This window comes from Macrobrachium rosenbergii, chromosome 6, assembly GCF_040412425.1.
Source record: "Macrobrachium rosenbergii isolate ZJJX-2024 chromosome 6, ASM4041242v1, whole genome shotgun sequence".
In the NCBI taxonomy this organism is placed as follows: Eukaryota; Metazoa; Arthropoda; class Malacostraca; order Decapoda; family Palaemonidae; genus Macrobrachium; species Macrobrachium rosenbergii.
Window position 1 is genome coordinate 28,790,461 of NC_089746.1, and position 21,583 is coordinate 28,812,043.

At 39.0% G+C, this 21,583-nt stretch overlaps 1 protein-coding gene and 1 long non-coding RNA gene across 6 annotated transcripts in view; one reads left to right on the forward strand and one right to left on the reverse strand.

The window, feature by feature from the left end:
* LOC136839398 (uncharacterized) overlaps positions 1 to 21,583 on the reverse strand; it is a 441,312-nt gene that overhangs the window by 50,678 nt on the left and 369,051 nt on the right. The gene's annotated exons all lie outside the window — the stretch shown is intronic.
* Positions 1,867 to 21,404, forward strand: Gnmt (Glycine N-methyltransferase). 3 transcript variants are annotated; one of them, XM_067105371.1, is made up of 7 exons: positions 1,867 to 2,065; positions 4,611 to 4,856; positions 6,589 to 6,716; positions 16,250 to 16,379; positions 16,849 to 16,969; positions 19,051 to 19,208; positions 19,660 to 21,404. In XM_067105371.1, exons 2-7 carry the CDS (start codon positions 4,648 to 4,650, stop codon positions 19,823 to 19,825), a joined length of 912 nt encoding a protein of 303 aa, XP_066961472.1. In that variant the 5' UTR covers positions 1,867 to 2,065; positions 4,611 to 4,647; the 3' UTR covers positions 19,826 to 21,404. The 3 variants fall into 3 exon arrangements, with proteins under 3 accessions (XP_066961472.1, XP_066961473.1, XP_066961474.1); XM_067105372.1 differs by having other exon boundaries at positions 1,970 to 2,060; XM_067105373.1 differs by having other exon boundaries at positions 2,016 to 2,075.

A 21,583-nucleotide genomic window follows, 5' to 3' on the forward strand; every position in this document is an offset into this window, starting at 1 on the left:
AATAACTTTTATCGCCACAGCTTTTTCCCTTTTTTGGTCCTTCGAACCGGATGTTAAAATACTTCCGATATTTTGGTTATTCAGGATACCGAACACATTATTTTGGATACTTGTAACTTAGAATCAGATCATTCTATATCACCAACGTTTGTTTTTGAATTGTTTGCAACCCATTTTCATCAGTTAGAAGAATTTTATGCTCGCACATTGTTTTTTGAACTACCACACACACACACAAACACACGACAACCTAAGTAAAGGGTCGACAACTAGGCGAGGGTCATTTTCCTTTTTTGAAGGTAGATGTGGTTTACATATTATGAGTGTCGAGATGTAACGAGAAGATGTGTGTATTTTTTCGTCTTATTGCAAATTAAATTTTTGAATAGGGTTTTGTAATACGGTACTGACCAGTATTATTTTTATAGAACACAGATCGTTAACCTGAGTGTTTTTTCTGTGTATCAGTGTTTTTCGAAAAAGTGTTGTCTACTTCGATATTACTGAGATTTGTTGGTATTATTATTGTCAACTTTGTATGTTTAGTACGGTGATTTTACCTTAAATTTTTCACCATGGATGCAGACGATTGTAGTAATGCATTAATTTTTTTATGAGACTGCTGTAAGTGAAACGGAACGACGTTTGAAATTTGAATGATGTTAAACAGTGCTGAACAGTTGTCTAACACAGTAATCAAGCTGCGCTTGATGACTCCTCGTATCTCACAGCAACTCATGATCTGAGTTCATGTCTACAGGGACTGCTCAATAAGTAAAAGTACTTAATTGTGGTACTGATCATGAATGACACTAGTGTATTATCTTCGTTAGCAATAAATTGGATTGAGAGATATCTCCCCGTAATTTAGAGACCGCAAAGGGACCGTGGTGTTGTTACGTAAAGCATACAGTCCCCTTTGTCCATACAATTACTTTTTTCGCCACACTCGTCCCCAGTTATTAACTGACTAAAACTAATTAACATATGTAACATATGTTGATATTTACTAAACATTTTTTGTCAAGTGTGTGCAAATATGAGTACAGGTTGGAATTCTGTTGACACATTAAAATCTAATTATGAGTTGTTTGTAAATTTTGCATTTGATGTAACATATTCAAATAACAAACATCCATCATCCAAAATGAATCTTGGTATATTTCAAGCAACTTTCTAGTTGATACCAACCAAAATTAGACTCGCCGAGCCTTCATTATTGTTCTTTTTTATAGGCGGAATGCGTGCGGCAAAGGAAACATTTTGGCAGACTGACGGCATGTGACTAAAATTGTCTGCCTTTTCATTAACAGTTAAATCGTTTCTTTTTAAACATTTTGCAAACGTATTTTCACAAAACAGAAATACTCGTCTCCTTAAGAAAACAGAAAAGAAATACCAAAGATGACTTCTTACCACTGACTGAAAAACATGGTACACCGTATTATCTACGCCACCAATACTCTTGAATCGATCTTAATCTTAATTTCGACCAATGGCATCACACAATCCGTACCGTGCCTACCATCTCAACCAATGGCGAAGTATTCCATAGAACTCGAAGTAGATCAGCTGGTCTTTGATAACGCCTGTTTTCGCCATGAAAACTATTGAAAGATGCTATTGTACTTTTACCTTTACATTGAAATATAATTAATTATTTATCACATACAAAAAAGACTAAAGTTTCAGTATATTTGTCTAAAATATTATATAATGAAATCTGTTTCAAGAAGATATTGCTGTCTGTTGTAAACACCACCCTTGGCCCTGGAGAGATCAAGTTCGGGTAGTCTGCTCGCAGCCAGAAGTACGATAACTACAATGCGGCAACAATGAGTTTTTTTTTTTATCTAAAATTGACTCGGCGAATTGTACCGCATCATAAGAGCATGATAAGAGGAATGTTAAAAATTTTTTGATAAAATATAACCACTTCTGTTCAGCAAAAACTGGTATAATCTGGTTAAAACTAAGTTGATACTGTCTCGGGGCAGGAGAGTTTGTTTACACTCAGTGGAAAACTTTCGGCCACACGGACCAGATCAGCTGCTCTAGTGGTAAAGTACGTAATGGTAAATTTGTCTACCATTTTAGGTTGTTTTTGCTGTATGACGTTATTATATTTTTACTGCAGTGTGTTGATGTGTTAAACATTGATAAGTTACGAGCATAATATCGAAAAAAATATAAGCAGATCTTGAGCCACGCTACATAACAGCTTGGCTACTAACCTTAGGTTATGACTGGAGTTAGAATGGAGCTTTCATTGGGTGTCTGCCTAAGTCTGTTTTATTAGCTTAAATTCTATGTTTGATAATTTGCGCCAAAATCGTAAATGATATCACTCTGGATTTCCATGAATGGAAATCCCACTCAACTTTGCCTAATACTATCGTGAAACATGTGAATGCAAGCATAGCCAGATGTTAAGATCTTCAGATCACTAATAGGCTACACGTGAACACGACAGCCATCTGGCATGTGGTAGCAAAGTGGCCCACTCTAGGTTGTTATTTTTCACCACAACCTATTGCCCAGCTCTCTGTAGAAGATGGGAATGGTGTCAGTAGCAAGACATTTTTGTGTACTGTATACAGTACTGCATAAAATTGGCCAATCTTTTGGCAGGGGACATGCTTGTTAATCATTTTCCATAGTAGCTTGCTAGTATATGCTTCCTGAACTTTTTTTTTTTGTTCGTTACTTTTCTCTGAAGGATAGCCAGTTTCTCAAGATGACTGGACACTGCAACACTGTCTCCATTCAGAAGAATTGCTTGTCCATATTGTAACAAATTTTGACCATCGTGTAATTATTTTGTGTAATGAATTGAGGCTGACCATAGACCAGGGGGTCATAAACCATCTCAGAAGGTAATGAAAGTATATTTAAATAAAAAAGTCTGGATTCATGATTTAAACAAGAGAAGAATAAAATGGAGAGAATTTTATAATTTATATAAATGGTCTCGTGTACGATGACAAATTTTATGAATATTTGCATATGAGCCAAGGATTAGTTGATTTATTGCTCAGCAGACTTGAAGAGAGGCTGAATAAACCTGTAACAAGCTAAAGGGAACCCATATCTCCAGAAGGAAGACGCTTAGAACTCTTTGAGTTTTTTAAACATGCTGCATCATGTGCAACGAACATTGAAGTTTAGTGAGGCTGCAACTCACCCTGCTCCTCCACATACAAATTAAGTTTCAAGGCCAGTGGCAAGTCATGCCGTTTGCTGTGTGCAGTGTGGCCATACTCGGCCTCCATACTTACAATCGTGCAATCATGACAGTCTCTGGCAATATGTAAAATATAAGTAGAAAGCCATCTCAAAAACCTTAAACTAATAAATGAAGACCAACAAGCATTACAGTTAATAAAAATGTAGAATATGTGAAAAAACACAGGCCAATATTTTGATATTCCTATAATGAAAAAGAAAGAGAGAGTGAGTTAACTGGAATTAATTCTTTAAATTTTATTTAATTTCTGCAATCACAGTATTTTCATGTATGATAATAACAGTTCCTGTTATAAACAGGAAAGGATTAAAACAGGTTAAGGTCGAAGGAAAGGATTTTCATAATCCACAAGTCCCTCCGAGAAGTGAAAATACAACAACAGTGTAAGGTGACTGGGGCTTCCTTTTTGACTGATTTTGTTGGTTCACCTATAGGATACTATCTTCTTATAAACATTTTTGAATAAAACCTTTCCTACACTGCTGTAGTTTTGAGATAACCAGGCTGAGATTGCCTGTTAGACCATCATCTGCCTAACTTCACCTAGAATGCCAATTTATCTCGTACATCTAAGTTTGTAGTGTCCAACGTTGCAGAGGTTATGTCACTTCTGTGTTACAATGTTTTGACTGACTGCTTATGCTTGAATACTGTAGTTGTAAAGTCATTTTGAAATCAAATAATTTTACTTTATTTTCATATCTTTGAAAATATAAAGCAACAAAAAATTTGGTCAGAATGAGTTGGAATTAGCCAAGAACAGATATGTCTTTACTTTTTGTAAATAAATATTTATTAAAATCAAAGAAAAATCAGTAAAAATTTTATAATTTTTTATTTTGAACTGGCTTAATGATAAGTCTCAGAACAGTTCCCGACTTGCATAGGTGACAGAATTGGACCATCACCTAACACTCCAGATATCATCCCATGCTACTGACTTCAAAATATTTATAGTTAAGTTCAGTCATTTCAATGAATACATCATTTCACTTCATAGAAATCTCTAGGGGTAGAATTTGTATCACATCAATTCACTTCATTGTAACCTAAAAGGTGTAAGGGTTTGTATATTAGGAAACAAATATCTGAATAATTTCAAGTATTTTTGTTTTGCAGTGATTAGACATATCCTGACTTTTTATATGGTACGGTACATTTAGTAAGTGATACCTGCTGCTAAGCATTGAGACATTTTCCCCTCCAGGTTGCAACTCCACAGTAATGATCAACATATTTTTCCCAAATTTGTAATTTTGTCTTTGTATCTTGCCAAACATTAGTTATAGCCTTTAAACACTGAACTGTAATGCTGCTGAGCATCTTTATTTAGATCTATTTTATATTTTACCCTCATCCTCAGGTTATCAACATTATAGGCTTCCAAACAGCAACTAAAAATGACTGATAACCGCATATATCGTACTCGTACTCTTGGAATTCCTGCAGAAGGCTTAAAGGACCAGTATGCAGATGGAACTGCTGCTAAACTCTGGGAACTTTACATTGGTGACAAGAATCACAGAACTCAGATTTACAGAGACTTTATCGTTAGTCTTCTAAGAGAAAATAAGTGTCTTAATGTTTTGGATGTAGCTTGTGGAACCGGGTACGTAATTTGGTATGTAATTTGTTTTAAGAGATTGTATCTTACAATGTATGACTATAGGCCTTGATTGTAACCTTATTTCAAGTACAGATGACATATTTGTTACTATATTGCCCCTCCTGTAGTTATATTTTCATCTAAGATTGCACTTTGAATTATGTTAGTGCATATACAGAAACGATTTTGGTTTTCTAGAGAAATTTGCTAATAAGCCTACTGTATTCACACAACAGCCAGTTCTCTCATTTCACTCATGGGCAGTGCTTGAAAAGGATGAGGTTATCAGTGTTGAATTTTACTTACAGAATATGAAAAATGGAATACATCTTTCAGATAAATCTTGATTGCAGGACCAGTGTCCTTTTTCTTTAGGAATGTTCTTTTGTTCTTGATTCAAGTGTGCTTAGCAAAAAGAGCAGTATGGAATATTGGCTTCATCCTCCTTGTATCAAGTTGGAATGGTTAATGTTCCGAATCACTTCAACGAGACTAATGAGCTATGTTTTTACTCTCTGATAGGGCTTGCCTCAAGGATGCTATGTTTTCACTCTTTTATAGGGCTTGCCTCAAGGATGCATTCTTTTGTGAAAGGTGAAAATTAGAGCACAATAAAGAAGTTTTAACAGGTATGAGGGAAAAAAAAAAGGGAACAAATGAAAAAAGTAGCAAGCAATACAGCTGGGATTGGGGAGACACTAAAGAACTAGCAATACCATCTACAGTGTGGGAAGGTTGGCATGGTGACTTAATTTGTTCCTTTAGGGTGTTAATTTATGACTTTATTTGATAAGTTGGTAGTCTTTAATGATAAATTAAGTTTGACACTTTTTCAATATCATAGCTAATAACTTCAGTCCAGAATTTGGTAAAACCACCCTTTGGCAAATGATCTTGAGAGCTTACTGTACTATATAATGCAGATTCAAATCAGGACTCTGTTCTTGCTAGGATGAGTTTACACAAGGTCAAGAAGAATTTGTTTTATGCAAGTAACTTTTGGTTATTAGAAACAGACTCTTTTGCTGACTCTTCATCACCTTTTGTAAATTTCCCTTGATTTGAGCATGTAACTAATTAAAGTACTCTGACATAAGTGACATTACTAAGAACTGAGCCCCTTAAAGAAGACAAAGACTCCTTGTACATGATATCATCATCATCAAGGATCACCATGAGGCTAAAATGACCAGAGGAGCTATTGGCCATGTCTCCTAATTAGTGGTTTACAATAGTGTGAAATATTTCTCATTATTTGTGTTTACCACAAATACAGGCCTGTGTACACAGCAATAAAATTTGCCTTTTCCCATTAATTTGTCCTTATTATTACAAAAAAATCTGGTTGCTTCAGCTAACTGAATATGTGAATGAGGGACAAAAAATAGGTAAGGTGAAAGTATTTTCATGGTGATGGATGGACTTGCCTGAAAGCAATCTTAAATTTCGTTCATCAGTGTCCAAAAGTGAAAGTCAGCACTGCTAATTTCTGCCTTTCTTAATGTTATTTATCATAAGTAAAATAAAAGATTTTTATTTATCAAATAATATATAAATTATTGAAAATTATATACAGTAATACTGTAATTGTATTTTAAGATTGTTTAATATTCTTTATATCTAATGTAAATAATTTTGTAGAATTTTAGAAGACTTATTTCAAGGTATAGTGTAATTTATTATAGTTATGGTTCTTGCTTGGTGCTGTGATACTGATTAAAGCTTCTTTTAACAGAGTTGATAGTATTATGCTCCTAGAAGAAGGCTTCAAATTGACCAGTGTTGATCTTTCGGATAAAATGTTGAAATATGCCCTGAAGACACGTTGGAAGAGGCGTAAGGAACCAGCTTTTGATGACTGGGGTAAGGATGGTTAAGTACTGGTAATTTTCAATTTACTTAGGATAGCAATAAAATTTTTATATGCATCATTAACTTTTTGCAAGATTTTAAATAAACAGAAATAGGTATAAATGTGAGAAAGGGTAAACAAAAAATTTAAAGTAGGAAACATTAAGTCTGTTAATGAAAAACTGCTAAAACAAGTTGTTTGTCTGTATGATGAGTAGACCTCTTACCTGTCTTGTGTTGTTGACCTAAAGGGGAAATCAAATTCCAGATTCTAAATTACAGCCAAGAAATTATGTTACTTGTCAGGTGTGACAGCTGTCATTTGGGTCATGTGTCTCACCTACCATAGTAATCACTTCTCTGATATATCAGGTTGTAGACAGACATGGCTCAAGTTTCTCAAGTGCCAAAGTGTTTCTTAATTTTCATTTCAATCTGTCAGTGTAACCGTTAATCCTGTGGTGTGTTGATGTAGAGACATTTTTATATAATTACAGTAAATGTTATTAATAACCAATTTTCTCTAGGCACCCGTTGTTTGTTCCTACATGAATATAAACCTTTGGTCTTTACCTAGAACTTAGCTTCAGCGCAAGCTGGAGCAGGCTATTCTACACAACAAGGTTGTTTGGTAGTTGCATTACCAGTGGGAGAGGCAAGGGGTACCCTCATTACCTCCCTTTGCCGAGTCGCGTAACCACTTGCCTTATAGCCTTCATCGAGAGCGGGCGCAATCTATCTTCCTCTGCCCAAATGTTTCCTGGCTGTTCTACCTGCACTTCATCTTGGTTTTTTCATTCCTTTTTGTTGTGCTTGAAGTATAATTTGTGATATATCTGTTCTTATTTTTGGATGTCATGCAAATCCAAGAATCATCTACTAAGCCTAAACTTTGCTTTTGCCCAGGTGTGGGAGAGCGATGTTGCAATTGCTTTCTCTCGCCCTTTGGAGTAGACCCACACACTGTGTGCACCAAATGCTGCAAGAGCGTGTTCAGTGACTAATACTTGTTCCGAATGTTGTGACTGGTCCCCGGAGCAGTGGATGAGGTTCGCTGGAAAAAGGAAGCCCAAGAAGGCTGCTTGTTCATCTTCGGAGGGGTGTTCTCCTCCGAGGACACAAGGTAGCTTCTTGTCTCTTCCCGTGCGATTCTGTTCGGCTGCTTCTTCATCTAGGGGAGAAATCACTCCACATTCCCCTGGTGCTTCGACAATGGGAGGTTTGAATGGAGGAGCGGGGTCCTGTCACAATCTTTCGAGGGCTTCCTCCGTTCACTCCGGGGGGTGGGGGAGCATTCTCCCCTTTGGCAAAGGGAGGTAGCCTTTGATATTCCATCTTTTTCAAGTTCGGGGGAGATCTAGAAGACCTTTCAAGATCTTCAGAACCTCTGGTCAACCCTAGGTCTTCCAGGGGAACCATTGGTGTAGGGCTTGATTGCACATCTAAGTGCCTCCAACCAACCTCATGTCTCTACGGCATCAGTAACAGGGACTACAGTTTTAGTTACGGGATCCAAGGCTGCCATGACAACTGTCACGGCTCCCTTGATTATTCATCCACTCCCATCAACATTGACGCACCCTCTGATGTTCCTGACGTTAAGGATCTTCTAGCCGAATTAATGAAGAAGAGTACAAGTGTGAGAGGACATCGAGGAAGAGACCCTGTTCCCCTTCGACGTCACCGAGGAAGAGACCCTGTTCCCCTTCGACGTCATCATTATTTTCTCCACTGGCTTTCGTCTCCTCCCTTCTTCTTCTGAAGGTCTCGTTAGGTGGACAGAACCAAAGAGGAAGAAGGTGGTGGCTCTAGACTGCAATAAGCCCCTTCTCCTTCTGAGGGTCCAGTTAGGCAGACAGACCTGAGGAGGAAAGGACAGTAGCTCTAGACAGTGAAAAGGCCTGTGGGCCCTCTCAAGACATATCTTATTCTATGGAAGTAGCATGAAGATCTCTCTACAACTCTCCTCCGTCCCAGGACGGGGGATCCGTGTCTTGGGTGTTCCCAGACATCCGGGGTGCAGAGTACAACTCTCCCGTCCCAGGACGGGGAACCGTGTCTCGTCTCAGGTGTCTCCGGACATCCAAGGCATGGAATGTGCCTATCCCGTCTCAGGAAAGGGGACCCGCGTCTCGGGTGTCCCTGGATATCCAAAGCGCAGAAGCAGAGCACCCTGGGATCAGTCACATGACACCCAGGGCACCGATATGAGACACCAGACATCTCTAATGCATAGTAAAGATCCTTCTTCCATACAGAGCTCCAAGGTTCTGACCTGGGGGCTCATTCCCAGCATGGTAGCAACGTCGTCCAGGGAAAGTTCCCTGCCCCCGTCGATCCACGCACACAGGTCTTCTCAACCCGTGCCCCCGAAGGTTCTTACCCCTGGGCTCCAATGGACACGTACTGCTACAATAAGCATTCACGGTCCCTGGACCAAGACATGGCCTACATAGAGAGAGTGGGTGTGCAGTGTGCAGACATTACCCCCACCCCCAAGTCCCCAACCCAGGACACAGCTTCCACGAGCCAAGCCTTGGATGTTTGGACGATTGGGTCCCGATTCAGCGATGACGACCCTAGGGTTCACACGCCAGACAGACAATAGAGGCTTGACCTTGAAGAAAAGTCTTGCATGTTGTTGGTACAGACTATGCTCTCGCCTGACGGGCATGATCATTCTTCTGGGGGCAGTTTCCGCTCCGTTTGCATGAGTGAATCTACTCTCCTCGGGATAGCTCCTGCACATGATCTGGAGGGCGTGCATACTCTCCCAGGGACAACCCCACTTACTGCTTTATGGGAGTTCTCTCAGACCCGTGCATCAATCGTCACTGCAGGTTGACAATCGTTCATGGCCTTCCTCTCCTGCTGAGGCTTCAGCAGGTCAACAAAGGGTGCTAGGCCCCTCTCACCTGTTCCCTCAACCTCCTAGGGCCATACTGGGAGCTGTGGAATGCACAGGACTCTGGTTGGTGATCAGGATTTGGCCTCCCATTGCAGCCCTTCTTACGCCTCTGATGAGGGTCTCTCACCTGCAGAGAGAGAAACTTTGGAAGGGCTGAAAGGTCCTTGGGGTGGAAGATCCTCTCCCCAAGGACGCAGATACCCCCGAGCTGCAAAGCTCCTACATTGAGATTATTAAACTAATCAGTCAGTACAACAATCTTGTGGACGAGACCCTGGTTGACGAGGGAGTTTTCCTTCAGGCCTCGAAGCCCTGGTCGCACCCCGCAGGGAATCTCTACCATCAATAGAGCTGCCATGGTTGAAGCTTGCAGAATCAGTCCTGGGCCAGGTGAATTCTCTCGCTCTGGAAGGGAGAACTTACTTTGATCTAGCCGCTTTTTTAAGCTGCTTCCTCCACCACTCCCTCGTCAGAAGAAATTTTACAAACCATCAAAGACATCAATCCCGACAGGTCGACCTGGACTTAGTTTGTCTTGGTCCAGGTCTGTCGTTAGAGCAACTCTGAGCAGAAAACCTCTCTCTCTTTGGAAACGAATGCCATGGCAGCATTTCAAGATTTCTCTTGGATCGACCATTCGTCTACAACAGTAGCCAAGGTTATCATTTCCTCTTCATCACTCCCAGTGAGGAAATGGGTAACCTTAATAGACTGTTCTTGTCTGGAGGCAAGACCATTTACTTACCTGACCCACCAGACAGCTAACCCATGGGCAAACTCTGTACTTGAGAGTTGAGGTGCAGTGCTGTGGCGAGTCCTAAAGTTTCTAAATTCCGAATTGGTCGTAACCTTAAGAACTGGACCTACGCTCTTTGACAGAGAGCAAGTGTTTGTTGCAGTGGATCATCAAAGGGCAGATGACAACGACTGGCTCGTCCACCGTGCAGTGCAAAGACCTCAGGGCCTTTGCAAGCCACTGCAGCCCGACCCTCGAGTCAGGCTGGCCCTTCCTCTGCAGGTCCTAGGAAAGCACAAAATCCTAAGGCCCCTCACAAGAATACCCAGCCTTCTTTGGCCCCCTGTCAGGAAGGGTGCAAGACAGCACCCCTTTTGTTCCTCTACCCAGCCTGGGGGAGGAGGTAGGGGCAGAGTTCCCCTCCACATGCTGCCAATGGTGGGGGAGTGCCTGTCAAGCAATTGGGCAATGTGGCAGCGATACAGAGAGGAGTCCTGGGTAGTGAATGTCCTTTGGGTGGGCTATTTACTTCCCTTCGAGTCTCCCCCACCCCTCATCAATTTTCCGGTCCATCTACAAACATATATTCCCAGCTCGTCAAAGGACCTTGCCCTACATAATGAGGTGAAGGTGATGCTGAAGAAGGGCACTGTGGAAGTCAAGAGAGACCAGTCTCCAGGCTTATACAATACAGCAGCATCTTTCTCATGGAGAAAGGATCAGGGAGATGGAGACCGATCATAGACCTGTCAGCCTTGAATCGATTCATCTGACAGACTTGATTCAAAATGGAAATGACTTGGTCAGTTCTGGCAGCCATCAGGAAGTCTGACTTCATGCTTACGGTGGATCCGAAAGATGCGTATTTCCAGATACCCATCCACCAGTCCTCTCACAAGTACCTCCCCTTTCTCTGCTTTTTCCTCAATGGGACAGTGTATCAATTCAGGGTGCCTTGCTTCGGGCTATCAACTGCTCCACAGGTGTTCACTTGTGTTTGCCCTTGTTTCAACTTTGGCCCATTCACACGGGATATGTCTTCTGAAGATGCAAAATATCTTGAAGATGGCTAGTCCTGGCAAACATCTCATTTGGGGGAAGTTGCTCCAGGTCAGAGGTCTGGCAAATCTCATTTTAATTTCCAGGACAGGGACTATCTCTGCAGCCTTGCAGATAAATCTTGAGAATTCAGACCTCTTACCCAAGCAGAGGTTAAAGTACCTGGCCATGCTGATAGATACGGCAGCAGTGAGAGTCTCTCCCTCAGACTCCCGTATCAGCAAGTGCAAGGAGACAGCGCCAGTATTCCTGTTCCAACAGGAACAACCAGCTCAAATGTGGCAAGTCATTCTCAGTCACCTGTCGTCTTTGGAGAAGCTGGTTCCTCATGGGCGACTTCACCTTCGCTCCCTCTAGTGGAGAATGAAGGAGTTCTGGTCTCAAGCAAGGGATCCGCCGTCCCTTCCCTTTTCTTTCTCAGGAGAAGTGAGACAGAACCTAGCCTGGCGGCTAGACGACAGGAACCTCGCAACAGGAGTCCAATTTCACACTCCCCCTCCTGAGATGCTTCTATTTTTTGAGTGCCTCGGGGGAGGGATGGGGCGCATACCTGGAGGAGTTACTAATCTCAGGTGTGTGGAATCAGAAAGACAAGCACTTGCACATCACCATCCTGTAGCTCAAGGCAGCCTTCCTGGCTCTCCAGGAGTTCCAGGATCAAGTAATGGGCTCTCTGTGGTACTCATGAGGGACAATACCACGGTAGTGGCTTACGTCAACAAACAAGGGGGACTAGTGTCTTTCCAGCTTCATCAGTGCAAGTGCATGAGTGGGCAATAGCACACTCAGTGGAGTCGTCAGCCAGATACATCTCTGGCAAAAATAAATGTAGTGGCAGAAAACTCAGGTGTCAGGGTCAAGTGATAGGGACAGAATGGTTCCTGCACGCATTTGTCGTGGAGAGATTGTTCAATCTGTGGGGAAGACCACCGATAGATCTCTTTGCAACATGGCACAGCAGGAAGTTGCTGGTGTTTTGCTCAGTCTTTCTGGATCCTTTCAGCACCGTGGGACAATCTCGGCATGTATACTTTGCCTCCGTTCAGTCGTTTCCGGATCCTTTCAGCACCCGTGGGACAATCTCGGCATGTATACTTTGCCTCCGTTCTGTCTTATCCGCCAATTGATCAACAGGGTAATGATCACCATGACTCTCAGAATGACCCTGGTAGCTCCCAAATGGCCTCATGCCGAGTGGTATCTGGACCTGCTGGCTCTGCTATCCTAAATCCCCCCTCATGGCACAACCTCCTCTGCCAACCCCACGTAGAGAGGTTCCACCAGTCCATGGAGTCCCTGTCCCTTCATGGCTGGAGACTATGCAGCGTCTCCTACAAGTGAGAGGCTTTTCTTGCCAAACAGCATTGAAGATATCTGGATATCTGTGGAAATCCTCTGTGGATGTCTACCAAGGAAAATGGGCCATCTTCTGTGGTTGGTGTCGTGGAAGGTTTTCTCTCCGGTTGGAGCTACTGTTCACCAGGTAGCGGACTTTCTAGTTTTCCTTCGCCAAGAGAAGCATCTCTCTGTCTCAGCAATTAAGGGTTACAGAGCCACCCTGGGCTTAGTCCTACACCTAAAAGACATAGATCTCTCTTCCTCATGGGAGATCTCCATGTTGATGAGAAGCTTTGAAAAGTCTTGCCCTCCCAGGGAACTCAGGCCTCCTGAGTGGGATGTGACTCATCCTTTGAAGCTTAACTTTCGCACCTTAAGAGCCTCTACGAGAGTCGTCAGACAGGGATCTGACCTGAGCTCAAGACTGTATTTCTGCTTGCCCTGGCATCGGCGAAGAGAGTAGGCAAACTTTATGGTCTTTCTTATAACGTTAAACACTTGAGGGGATGGGGATCTGTTTCGTTCGAATTTATCCCAGAATTCGTGGTGAAGACTCAGAATCCATAGGTCCCTGACGCCAGATTCGAGTCCTTTTCGATCCCCTCCTTAGAGGACTTTGTAGGTAATGGTCCAGAAGAGATATTACTTTGTCCAGTTTGAGTGCTGTGGCACTACCTTAAAAGGACTCGGCATCTCAGGCCTGAGTGTTGACGGCTTATCTTTAGCACTGGCAAGACCAAGAAAGAGGTGTCCAAGAACACAATATCTTTCTGGCTATATGAGACTATCAAATAGGCATACTCACCATCAAACTAGGAGGACTTCGAGTACATTCTGGCCCAGAGCTCATGAAGTTAGGGGCATTGTGCCCTTCCTCGCATTCAAGAAGAACCAATCGGTATATCAGGTGCTGAGTGTAGGCGTGTGGTTGCATCAGATGATGTTCACCTCCTTTTACCTGAGGGACATTGCCCATAGGTCCTTGGAAACCTTTTCCTTGGGTCCTGTGTGGCTGCTCAAGTTGTGAAACTCATCCAGTTTGCTAGTGGGTCAGGTAGCATCTGGTCTGAGATGTATGACAGTAGAAGTGTGTGTGTGTGTGTGTGTGTGTGTGTGTGTGTGTGTGTGTGTGTGTGTGTGTCTGTGACTGGCCTTCCTCCTTCTTGTACCTTCCTCTCACGACGGGCAGAGGATGGGTTTCCAGACCGTCATATGCTGAACAGACACCGATGCAGGTGAATGATCAGCCTTTCTATTTTTTTATTGTTATGATCTAATAGAAGCATATTCTGTCCTCTCTCTAGGGAGGGATGGACAATAAAACTAACCCGTTACTTATCGTAGCTTTATTGTCTCCAACACAATGTTCTTCCAAGCCTTTTTCAGAGTAATGCTGCTTTCATAACCATTACTTTGAAAAGCCCAGAAGTCTGACAGTCAAGCACACTTTTGTTCCCCTGATCAGAGGCATGGGACTGATTCCTCAGCTTGACATTATACCACAAGGAAAAAGTCCTAGGTGAGGTGAACCTCCAATTGGTTAGGAAGTCCACTCAGATCCTCCCACCAATCAGTAAGTCTTCCTATGTAAAGATCAATGGTTTGTATTCGCGTAGGAACAAATAACAGATTTTTTAAGTAATTTGTATTTTTCCTATATACAAACCTGAGTTCTTTACATAAACTGCCACCCTAGCCACCCCACATTCTGTTACCTGGGAAGGCAAGTGGTTACGTGACTCAGCGAAGGGAGGTGGTGAGGGTACCCCTTGCCTCTCCCACCAGTAGTGCTACTTCCGAAAAACATTTTTGTGTAGAATAGCCTGCTCCAGCTTGCGCTAAAGGTAATTCCTATGTAAATACCTCAGGTTTGTATGTTAGGAAAAATACAAAGTACTTTTAAAATTTGTCATTTTTATTGGTGTATGTTTCTCTTGTGTTTTAACCTGTATGTTGTATGTTTTGTAGTTATGGGTGCCTGACATCCCCTTCCATTGATTTTAGTTCTTCAGGACTGAATATACAGTACCTTTAATAGTGGTAGCTAGGTTATCATGGTTGAATGCTGATTATCATTGTTGAGGAAAGGTGATGAGTTCCTGATCCTGATAGGATGCAGACAACTCCCTAACCTACATTGAAAAGATCCTCATAGAGAAAGCCCTCATGTTCTGAAAGAGTTGGATATTTCTCATATTCCTGTATGTTATGAGGACATGGTATCATATTCATTGAAGTAAATACATGAAGCTGAAGCAGAAAGAAAAAATAAATAATACATTTATTAAACACACTATACATAACCTAAATACAACATACAAAACAAGTAAAAATATGCCAAAGTTTCTTCAGCGCAGTCAAGTTTTCTGTACAGTTTATAATCAAGGCCACCGAAAATAGAACTATCTTTCGGTGGTCTCGGTATAATGCTGTATGAGGTGCTGCCCATGAAACTTTAATCGTGGCCCGGTGGTGGCCTGTCCTATATCGTTGCCAGATGCATGATTATGGCTAACTTTAACCTTAAATAAAATAAAAACTACTGAGGCTACAGGGTGTTCAATGATTGGAGGGTGGATGATCAACATATCAGTTTGCAGCCCTCCAGCCCCAGTAGTTTTTAAGATCTGAGGGTGGACAGACAGACAAAGCCTGGACAAGAGTTTTCTTTTACAGAAAACTAAAAAGAGTTAAAGCAGTCAAGTAAAACATGTATTTATGCAGAGCTGGACTTATGATCAAGTATTGGTTTAATCAAGGTCTGACCCATTTATAACTGTTTGAATTCACTGCTTAGCATTTCATTTATGATGTATTTGATTAATGTAAACAAGTATTGTGTAATAAATGTAATATTTAATTCTTGTTTCTGTTATACACACAGTCATTTAATTTACATACACATCACTTCTGTCTGATAAGAATAACATGATGTTGTGTTTAGGATATACAATATGAATAACACAATGTTGTATCAAGGATATAGGATATATTATGTGTGAGTAACACAATGTTTGTGTCTGGGATATATAATTAAAGTCAATTCCATTATAATCTTTCCTCTACTTATTATACCTCCTATAAAGTGTGCCCTTTTCATTGTTATACAGAGTATTGGAAGCTCTGTGTTCATGACACTGCTTAGGGTATGTTAATGAAGATGAAAACTTGGATAAGGTTATGGAGAGTGCATGAAGATAAGAGGACCCTGAGAAAATTGGATAAAAAGAGGAAAATCTTCTGCAAGGGCAAGGGAAAGATTGAGAAGGTGAATGAACAAAAGAACTTAGGCAGTCACAAACTGAGGCTTATATTTAATGTGGGAGGATCAGAAATTGGGTAATATACCTATCTTGAGTGGCATCTTTTATCTCATTATTATGGGCAATGTAGATACTGTACACTTATTCTCTCAACTTTATTTTTTTTTATAATATTTATGAATTTAGCCATGTTCTGGTTTTTTCTGATTAATGTTTTATCATTAAGGCCATTGTTTTACAGTGATTGAGGAAGCAAACTGGCTAACATTACCAGAAGATATAGAAGGAACTGGTTCCTATGATGCAGTTGTGTGTCTTGGCAATTCCTTTGCACATCTTCCAGATATTTCAGGAGACCAAAGTGAACATAAGTAAGTTACAAAGATTACATTGCTGGTGAAAACTATTATTAGAACAAAGCTATTTTCTACAGTGCTCATATAGTATATATCTTGGTTTACACACACTTTTCAGGAAGCTAGTTTTGATTGAAATCAGATGACAGAAGTATAATTAAGTAGTTAACTATTGAACTTCTTCATTCATTCTTTCCATGTTCCTACCTGAACTATTCCAGTACACTGATTTCTGTTTCTCAGTTTCTCACTGAGGTTCTACATAAACTAGGAGCTAAAGACCACAGATTACCAAGGAGTTATAATTTTTAGAAAGGAAGGGTAAAGGAGTTACATGATGCTAGTTGGGTTCCCTGCCCATTATTTTTATGGATATTATTTGTCGTATGCCCTCAGTTATGACAACCATACTCAGTTTTTTAGAACTATATAGCAAATTACATTAATTAAATTAATAATTACCAAAAATGATTTTGTATTACAGGTTAGCACTGAGGAATTTTGCAGAGATGGTGAAACCAGGTGGGATATTGGTGATAGATCACAGAAATTATGATGCAATTATTGAAAAAGGATCTGCACCTTCTCACAATATTTACTATAATGTAAGTTCTAAATCAAAAGATGAGGTGTGGGTAAACTCAGAACCTGATAAAACTTCATTTGGTATTTATGATTTTTTTTTTTTTGTTCAAACATGCTTGTAGAAATATATATTGTTCATTCTAAAAGTAGCCCTAAGAAAGTAACAGCTTCTTAACAATAGTGATTTGACTACTACAGTAGACTTGGATTTTAAAATGACTGTGATTGGGATTTTACAATGACTGTGATTGGATAAAACTCTAGGTATGAATGGTAAAAGCAACCATGCTATCATCACCAAGGACAATCTATCACCAGTTACCAAGTGTTTGTGCATGATAGAGCAACAAACTCCTTGATACACTGTCATACCTACATGGGAGAGCTGATCTGGTAACCATTATCAGCAACACTCTTATGACTGTCAAGACTTTGTATCTTCCTCATGGTAGTGTGAAGATATCTATCTAGATAGTGTGATTTATAGTATAATATTCTTGGCCACCTCTTAATTAAAAGCAGTAACCACATGTGCTGGCACCCAATAAAAACTAGCTTATCCTTTCATCCAACTAGAAAATACCACAACAATTTTTATAATTACCTCTGCCAAGGAGGTTGTTTTGGTCATGTTTGGTTTGTATGTTATCATGATTTTACAAACAAAAAAAATTTTTTTTTTTGGTAATTTTAGCAAAGGGGCCCCTTGTGAATGACAACAATTAATGATAATTATGGCTCTAGAGAAAATCTTACTTGGAGTTATGTATTCTCTTACTGTGCAAGATTTTGTTTGGTTCATGATGGCAAACCATTTCTAGTTGATAAAAATATGTACTCTGAAGGGCTTTAAATTATTATTATTATTAAGGAATGTAACCACACCAGTGAGATGATTAGTCTTTACAGGGCTGGACAGAAGGATATGCCTTTATTAATAATACAAGTCAGATTTATATATACTGTATAAAATTAAAAAATTTTTATAATTGTGTTAATTGAAAATGATAAATCTCCTAACAGAATGTCTTTAGTTGATCTGTTTCACAATTTATTGTATATTCCCATAAAAATTTTAACTGTTAGTGGGCTATTCTTTGAATATCCATGCTTTAGACTGCTATTCTTTGAGTGTCCATGGTTTAGACCAAAGTTAAAATTACTTGTGCATGTCATGCTTATTGATATGATGAATTCCACATTCCAAAACTGGGCTTGATCAGTTTTAATGTGTTACTGTCTAGTTCATTATTCCTTATATTTTGCTATTTATTGATTAGAATGGGTTTTAAAAATGTTAACAATCATTAATATGAATATCTACATGTGATCTTGTCATAGTAACTGACCTTAGCTGCTTTATGAGCTTAATCATTTCCTTTAATGCCTACATAGCCATATGAATCCAACATACATCTACATTTTTACCAACCTCAAAGAATTTGTGAAGTGAACATAAGTAACCAAACTCTTAAATATGTTTGTTTATGATTTAAGATTTCTAGTATCATTACTTCAATTACATACAGTTAAGGGCAACTGGGCAAAATTTCACTGTTCCAATTCATGAAAAGTCACTCCAAATCCAGCGCCAGCAACATATTTGGAGTACAAAGAGGTATGGCATGTTCATGCTTTGATGCCAGTTATAAAAATACACATTGCATCATCCTGGAGATCATTTACCTGTTTAAAATGTTTGTGGGAGAGACTACTGAATATCTGAATAGATATGCAGTTGTTCTATTTGCATCATCTTGCACATCATTTACCTGTTTAAAATGTTTCTGGTAGAGACTGCTGAATATCTGAATGGATATACAGTTGTTCTATTCCTATTCAATAGTCAAAACTGCTTTCAGTCTGAAAGTAGGTTATATCACCTTTTGTGATCCATCAGAGTTAGGCTGTAAGTTGTCCAACTTTAATTGTACATTGTTCCAATATTCACTTCTCAATTGAAAACTAAAGATTTCATGCAAGCCCTCTTAGTCTAAAAATTTGATTCAAGGATCTTCTTAAAAGTATTTTGAAAAATGGTCATAGGCTATAAGTGTAGTCTATGACACTTTATTTTTATATTATTATATTTCTATTGCAGAGTGACCACATTCAAGACATTAAAACTTCAGTATTGTATGTTAATGGCAAAGCATCTCTGGTTACCTTAGATTATGTAATGGATGTAACGACTGCCTCTCGTGATGAAACTGATTCAGAGATTGCAAAGAAAGGTCGAGTTGAAGGATACACCAGAGGGTATGTAGACATCACAGTATCTGTATGTGCAAGTAAATGTAACTATTGTACCATTCTTTAATTTAATTTTAAGGAAAGTTATGATGAAAGGAAAATGAAAAACTTGAATACACCAGGATATGTCAACATTTCAAGTACTATGAGGTGTGGTGACCATGTATTTCTTAAAAAATGCTCTTTATATTCTCAGCTGCATTCGACTAATATTATTAGTTTAAGAAATAAATAAATGCATAAATACAAACAGCCATATACAGTATGTCAGGAGAACCAAGGGTGTCGTAGCATTGCAACTTCTCTTATATGGCTGCACTTGCCAGCTATATCTTCGTCAGTATGTAATGACGACTTATTCATTGCTTTTATGTGATTAGTGAAAAATATGTTATTGTGCAATGTGCTCACTTATTTTTTATTATGTAGTAAGTATTCACGAAACTTTTCATTGCAGCAACTTCCGCTTGTCATACTTTCCTCACCGAGTCAAAAGATTCACAGAGTTGCTACATGAAGCCTTTGGTGAAGGGTGTCGGCATCGTGCTTATGGAGATTTTAAGGCCATTGAAGATGCAGATAACCCAGCATTTTACATACATGTTGTTCAGAAGCCATCATAGAATAACATCTATGTAATTATTGTGTGACCTGAGGAAGGTTGTGATATTCTCTGTAAGTATACCTAGAAAAGACCATTCCTTGATTTAATTGTTTATTGTTGGCTAAATTTTGTTAGCCACAGTTTGTTGAAGAAGATTTCTCAGCCAGATTTTGTTAGCTGTAATTTGTTGATGAAGGTTTCTCAGCAGTTTGTTGTTTTGATTTTTGATATGAGTTAATGATATGATCTTTTCATTGAAGTAATTTGTTCTCTCCATTTGACAGATATTGAATTTATTTCTTGAAAAGGTGGTTGTATTTCTGAGAAGGTTTTTATATTTTATGGATTTGAGTGTTGTTAATCTGTGCAAGTATATGTGGTTTTTATGTTACGAAACATGCCTTTTGTGAATGGTGAATGTGTGATTTACTAATTCTTAATTAAATTTAGTATAAAATTGTTTCACTTACATATTTTTATTCTACCATCAAAATTGGTTTTCTGTTCATTACTGTTGTTGATATTTTAGTAATTTATTTAATTGTTTTTATTGAGATAAGCTAAGCTGTATTTATTCTTGGCTGAAATGTGATTAAAGCCAAGCTGTATTTATTTCCAGCTGAAATAAGATTACAATGTCATGTGCTTTTTGGTTTGAGTATTTTACCTGTTTTCAAGTTGAGTACTGTCTCTTTATACTGAGAGTGCAGATGAAATAAATAGTAAATGCTGTATATTGCAAGTGGTCATATTTGAAGTACTATATTTAAAAATTTTCTTCAGCTTGCAAGCATGTGGGGAAAAAATTCAATACTTTTTGTGATGAGCTAAAGAGAATTTACTGCACTCTTTAGGGAAATGTAGCTTATTGAAATCCTTTTTGGACTCACTCCATAAACATAGGTGTAAATACAGTACTGTTTAATGGACATGACTAAATTGTTTTCATTTCTGGAATTGTAGAATTACTGTGAATTTTCCCATTTCCCAACCCGAGGAAGATTGTCATTGTTGTTGCATCAGTGATTGCTTTTTCATATAGAAATAAATCTTGTATGTGTGAGGGGAAACTTTAAGACTACTTATTGGCAAAAACTTATATGGATAATCCTAGGCTTTTTGGTTTCAGTAAGAGGATATTTCATGTACAAAAGGATTGTTAGCTCTGAATGATTCTTTGGTTTATATGCGTTTAATGGTACTACTTACATTGCTCTCAGGAATGTTTGCTTTCACTGGTAATTTTAGATTGTATAATAAAACCAAGTACATTCATGTACTATGTATTGCTCATTGTTATTTTGTTGAAGGATTATTTCATTATATTATAATGATGCTTCAATCATTTGTCAGTGCTTAAGAACTAGTTATTAGTTTATTAAACTAATATACTTGCAGTTTGAATGTTGACAATATGGAACATTTATCAGAAACTAATTTTGACCCATATTGTTTAAAAGGCCTATTTAAGCTTTAAATCCAACATAATGTACTGTAGTAATGTATTTTGATTTTCATAATGCAAAGGAAATTTAATAGCATAATTTTTGTGGGCCAAGTAGGCTACAGTGGTCAGAAAAATAAATGCACAATTTGAAGTTACTTTTCTTAGTGGGAAAGTTGTGGCCTTAAAGGTTAAGTATATACTTATAATGCCAATTCTTAAAAAAAAAAAAAAAAAAAAACTAGCAACAAATTGAATTGAATATTTTTAGGAATATAATTTTTCAAATAATTTTCTGCAGACTTTAGATGTCTTCGAATTTGATTTTCCAGC

Excerpts from the sequence above, each read along its gene's own strand:
- Gnmt (XM_067105371.1), top strand. The coding sequence starts at position 4,648 with ATGACTGATAACCGCATATATCGTACTCGTACTCTTGGAATTCCTGCA. Across the intron at positions 4,857-6,588 it reads GATGTAGCTTGTGGAACCGG|AGTTGATAGTATTATGCTCC; the intron begins GTACGTAATTTG and ends TTCTTTTAACAG. Across the intron at positions 6,717-16,249 it reads ACCAGCTTTTGATGACTGGG|TGATTGAGGAAGCAAACTGG; the intron begins GTAAGGATGGTT and ends ATTGTTTTACAG.